This window comes from Maylandia zebra, linkage group LG13, assembly GCF_041146795.1.
Source record: "Maylandia zebra isolate NMK-2024a linkage group LG13, Mzebra_GT3a, whole genome shotgun sequence".
NCBI classification, from domain to species: Eukaryota; Metazoa; Chordata; class Actinopteri; order Cichliformes; family Cichlidae; genus Maylandia; species Maylandia zebra.
In genome coordinates, this window is record NC_135179.1 from 12,137,399 (window position 1) to 12,143,153 (window position 5,755).

Consider the following 5,755-nt stretch of genomic DNA (forward strand, 5'->3'; position numbering starts at 1 on the left):
GTCAACACCACTTCTCTAACTGCACAATTAACATGCAAATGAGCTGAGTCGCTAATGGCAATGGCAAAGCGCTCTTATGATGGAAATATGCTTTCTGCTTTGGCAGTATGGGTTAAACATTAGTCTAAGGAATCAGCTGAGGACATTAGGGCAGAGGCCTCAGAAGCTTCCCTCAGGGCAGAAAGGGAGAAAGATGGAGGTAAACTCAGAGAGGGAACGGACTTTGCACCTGCTTCAATATGACTATGACACACACACACACTGAGCATAACCAGGCGGTTATAATCAGCCTCGTTCAGGCTGTCAGCTCGGTCAATAACTTATCCCCTCAACTGCTTTTGTTCTAGCAGCAGCTCGGCTGATGCGGCCACTGCCCCTTATTCAACTAAAATTTATTTTCAATTGCTGCCCTCAGGCAGCAGCTCACTGACCGACCAAGTAAACAAACCAGAAGACCACTTCACATTCATACACTTCCACACAGGCAGGACTCTTCACACTCAATGCAACAGCAGTCTGTGGCTGCCAAATGACATGTTTATACAAACTCTGGAGTTATAAAAGCCTTAAATGCCCCTACTGTTTGTGCATATCTGACACCCCCCCCTCTAAAACAACCCTTATATTTGCAGCTTTGTAAAACTATATCTGTGATGGAGCTGGCAAGCAGCTGTCGGGGTGTTTTAATTAAAACAACTTTGCGGATTTTCAGATTTGGAGGTTGGAACTTTGTCACAGGGCCAGCAAGTGAGGCTGACAGTATTTGTTGCCTTGTTAGCATCCATGTTTAAGAATGGAGAAAAAAGGCCTCTCATTGTGTGTGTGTGTGTGTGTGTGTGTGTGTGTGTGTGTGTGTGTGTGTGTGTGTGTGTGGAGAGGGTGAACAAAGCAGTGTTTCTCTAAGTGATAAACCTCGAGTGGCTCGCAGTAACAGGTGTGTGCTCTGTAAAGGGCCAGTCATTTGTCAAGCCTCATGAAAAGAAGAGCTGATGGCCACGAGTCCATCCTATGATCGCTGACCAGCCTGCAAACAAAAACACAAATAGTTTCTGTAGAAATGATAGATTTGATCTCACAGCCTCTTTCACGTGCTATATAAATATATATGCATCTCATTTTTTAGAGTTTATAGCTTTCTTTGTAAGTATTTTTGGTATTTTCCATATAATTTCTGCAATAAACACCTTTTTCACTTCTAATGCATTAATGTTGCTTTAAGGATGTTATGTTATTTGTATTTCACTATTCGCACACTCTCTAAGTTTGATGTTTGCTGCAGAACTGACCAAAATCAGCTGTCCAACAACCTTCTCTGGTTTAACTGCCTCTGGTATAACAAATAGGTGCTCAAATACATAAAATGTCCAAATTTGAAAGCCGTTTTTATTTTTCCAGTTGAGTTTTTCGGTCCTTAACATTATCAGTTCTTCTTTTTAGTTTTGCGTTTGTGTTGATGTTGTTATTGTTGTTGTGTTGCATTATTATCCTCTTCTCTCCTCCTGTTTTTGCCTTAATGAAAAAGACAAATCTGAATATCAGTGGGATTTATTTAAAACAAAACTAAAAGTCTCAGTCTAATGAGGATAATTTTTGTGAGCCCTGCCAGGAAGATAAGCCCCTCTGTTAGATAAACACAGAAAACCTGTAATTCACTCGCTGCTTGCAAGTTAGTTTTTCTGTTTACCTTTCCAGCTTTCAGAAGAATAAGAGGGAAATCTTCCATTTCAGTGTGCAGGCCAAAGGCAGGAAGATGCTTCTGTTGCCATATGATCGACATATCAGAGCAGGACGTACACTTCCAAATTTAAGCTGGTTTACATTCCTCTCTTTAACACGGATGTGTCTTGTGCACGCCATTTGCATGTGCATGATTGTTTTGTGCGTTATTTTGTGGCTTACTTACAAATGCTCTCCCTCTCTGGTAGCAGAAGCAGCAGTTGTCTCTGCTTTGCTCGGCTCCTAATTAGCCAGAATTAAGAAGTATTTCTCAGCCCATTGAAGGGTCTATTTCCTTTGAAACCAGAGCATAATAAACCTTAAGTAATTACCCCAACTCATGACTATTAACTCGCAAACCGCCAGCTTCCCTTGACAACATCCTCCTCAGTGTTGTGTGGTTAAAAGGCCATTGCAGCTACCCAGCTATTTACATCCCATCTGGCAGCCTGCGAGGGACAGACAGGCTATACTCATTCCTAAAGACAAAAAGAAGAAGAAGCGTAAAATGAACTCTTTCACTCTTTCTCGACTTAGCCACCAAACTTGTGTTTTCTTCCCTCCAAATAAGTTACAAAAGGGCTTCGTCTCCTTTTCTCTTTCTGTCTTTCTTTACTTTTTTAATCCACACACTCATTTGCATACGGCGAGGCCGAGGAGGGGGTCTGAATGTATAATCTTCTACATTTAGAAGCCTGTAATCCCGACGCCTCTCTGTGATGTGATTTTCTCCTCTCGGTCCCCCATGAACAATTAACTTGTAATCTCCACAAACATACGTGCATTCTGTCGCTGCAGAGATGAGACGGAGAAACACCCAAGGGACCCGGCGGACAAACTGCTCTGCGCTCCCCAAGGCGAATCACTTTCTAGCTGCTACAGGGACCAATTCAGCTGAGCTCCATTAGGCTGCAGCTCAGTGCCTTATTTCCCTCTCGTTTCTCCCTTTTCCTAACATTTCTAAATAAATGATGCATTCGTGTTATTGTTCAGACGTGTATGCCCCGAGAAGAAGGTGACATGACTTCAAAACTTTGGTTAATTTTAGAACAGTTCTAAAACATGAATTTCAACAACCAGCAAAATGTTTAATGTCCTGCTGCGTAATTTCAGCAGTTATTCTAGGATCATTCAAAGGAGAAAAATATCAGATGCTAATTTTCAGCTTTCCTTAGAAATCTTTACTATAAAATAGAAAATGTTCATTTATCTATAAATCTCTGCGTTTTGTTGATTTCAATGTAGTCTGTTTTAAATAAGCAGAAAAATCCGGGGTCTTAAAAAAAGAACAAATAATGATGAGAAGTGTAAAAGAAAAAACGCGCTGAGGTGTTTTTGTCTGAGGCCTTGAAATGTTTATAATCATTGCGCAATAATTATTATTTAAAACAAGATTTGTTTTTTTTAATGTGCAATGATTACATATATGTGGGCAAAATAAAATATTTAAAGAAGCACAGCTTCGTATTTATCTTAAGATTTTGTCTGAAACTACCAAAATTAATTAAAGAAATAAAAAGTAAAACTGACTTAAACTTCCGGGGGTTTAATTCTTATATGATAGAAAAAAAAATGTCGTTTCGATGATTTGGTGAGTATTTAAAAGAAACAGAGGAATAAATTGGGTATGATTCATAATTCCAGTTTTATTGAAATTTCATCCAGTGACGCTGGGCGATAATAAATATTTCATCAGTCATCAACAATGTACAAAAATAAAGACACGGGGTCTCTGGGCATAACAAATTCATTTCAGCAAAAACAATCATGCTGTGATAATTACACCATCATGCAAAAAAAAAAAAAACAGAAGTTAAAATCAAAATAGAAATCAATAGAAATCAGGGCACAAATCGACACACAGTGAGCCACACGATTAAAATAAATCTTAAAAAAATTTAAAACAAATTTCCGTGGTGGCAGAATCGTTTTAGCCAAACACAAACATGTTGTTATTTATTTTTTACATAGAACTCAAGTTTAAAATCCTTGGTACAAGGCACAGAGCATTCTTCGTTTTCACAAAATGACGCTTGATATATTTAAAAAATGTTTTAAAAAAAGAAAAAGAAAGAAGCAAAATTAAAATGTTCATGCTGCCTCCTTCACCTTTCACAATGTCATGTGCAACGAAGACTCAGTTAAACACAGCAGGAGCGCGGTGTGTATTTTCTTTCCTTTTTTTTTTTTTTTTTTTTACCATCAACTGGCAAAAATCAGTAGTCTTTATATATATAGTCTAAGTCCTTGTTACAAGGAGGAAAAAGGCTTTTCTGTTATACGCCAAACAAGAAAACAGACTAAACAACAACATGCACCAGTGAGGCCAAATTCCCCCTCATGCCCTGAATTATCTATTTACAAACATCATTACATCTCTCAGTCTCTGCTGCTCATCAGACACACGGGCATCATTTCATCCCGTCTTTCCCCTCCCCTGAGAGTCTCGTGAGGCCGGTAGAGGTGATGGGGATGTGTGGAGGAGGCGGAGGCACCTGGCAGATGGTGCAGGGACACGGCAGCCCAGCCCAGTGTTGGAAACCGGAGCCCAGCTGCAGGGCCGAGGGCGCAGTTGGAGCCCCCTTCATCAGGGAATGGGGTGCTCTGATGGACGTGAGCCCCGGCAGCGCGCTGGACAGAGTGGAGGACGTGGAAGAAGACAGCGCGCTCCCGAGAAGAGGGTGCACCTGGTGAGCGGCAGCGGCTGCTGCAGCGGCGGCAGCGGCGGGACCTCCGGAGTGTCCGCCGGGGCCGCAGTGGAAGGCTGAGTGCTGCCCTCCGTATATCTCCCCTACCAGCCGCTTCATCTCGTCCAGGGAGCTGGTGAGCATCAGGATGTAGTTCCTGGCCAGAAGCAGCGTGGCGATCTTGGACAACTTCCTCACTGAGGGCCCGTGCGCGTAGGGCATCACCTCGCGTAGGCCGTCCATGGCCAGGTTGAGGTCGTGCATGCGCTTCCTCTCCCGGCCGTTAATCTTGAGACGGAGCTGGTACATTTCCTCCTCGGTGACTTGCTTCTTCAGTTTATACTTGTTGCTGCTGCTGCTGCTGCTGCTGCTACTGCTGCTGCTTCCCACCGACGCGGACTTTGCTTCTCCTGAGCGCAGGTGCTCGCCCCCGCTCATCTTCTGGCGCTGCTGCTCGCCGCTCTGCGTGGAGGAGGACACGGAGGAGCCAATGTGGTGATGATGGTGATGGTGATGCGGGTGGTGGTCACGGAGAAACATGCCGTCCATGTCCGGGGATGAGGCTCTGCTACTTGGGCTGGAGTCTGAATTCATTTTATGAGTTTGCTTCCGAGGTTGTTGGGTAGGAGGTCGCTGCTGGCTTCCTCCCTCTCTCTCTCTCTCACTCTCACTTTCACTCTCTCCCCACACTCTCCCCTCTCAGCTTTTACTCCCTGCCTCTCCCTTTCTCTCTTTTTCCCGAAGCCTTTAGTCACTCTGGTCACCTGATGTTGCCTGTATCCCTCCTGTCCCGTGCTTCTGTCCTTATCACATCGGTTCCCACTTTGCGTCAGTGTCTGTCGACTTTCACTCTGCGTGTGTCTCTGTAACTCTGCGGTGAGGGGGACACTGATTGTGGGTATTTATACGCGCGGACAGACAAAAGCGGCTTTCCTATTCATAACGCCTAGTTAGGAAGATGACGTGCCCGTTAGAAAGGGGGCGGTGTGCTTTGACTGTCCCAGTGACCGCGGTGCGCAACCATTCACTGCCATTGTCAGAAAACTGTCGGGGGCACCGCGCTTCTCTCCTCTCCCCTCCACTTCTCTCGTGGAAGGGAAAGTTGCTCTTCCTGGAGAAACCGGTCAGTTTTCTTCCTTAGTGATTTTTACTGCACAAAGCACACGCGGTTTATTATGAGATCTTCCCATACTTTACGCACACACGCACCGCGATCACATCCCAAGAAAGAAGAAATAAATTTTGAAAAGAGAGCCGTTTAAAATTGTTGTCAAACGCAACTGCAGAGATCATGCTGCATTTTTGTAAAAGAAGAAAACCTCATCAGCCTCACACACACTCACACACACGCT

The 5,755-nt window shown here is 43.8% G+C and overlaps 1 protein-coding gene across 1 annotated transcript; it reads right to left on the reverse strand.

Moving 5' to 3' along the window:
• Positions 1-3,378: 3,378 nt before the first annotated feature.
• olig3 (oligodendrocyte transcription factor 3) lies at positions 3,379-5,263 on the reverse strand. The gene has a single exon (XM_004551439.3). The coding sequence runs from the start codon at positions 4,995-4,997 to the stop codon at positions 4,128-4,130; it is 870 nt and encodes a 289-aa protein (XP_004551496.1). The 5' UTR covers positions 4,998-5,263; the 3' UTR covers positions 3,379-4,127.
• Positions 5,264-5,755: the final 492 nt, after the last annotated feature.

Coding starts and splice junctions, on each gene's coding strand:
- olig3 (XM_004551439.3), bottom strand. CDS start 4,997: ATGAATTCAGACTCCAGCCCAAGTAGCAGAGCCTCATCCCCGGACATG.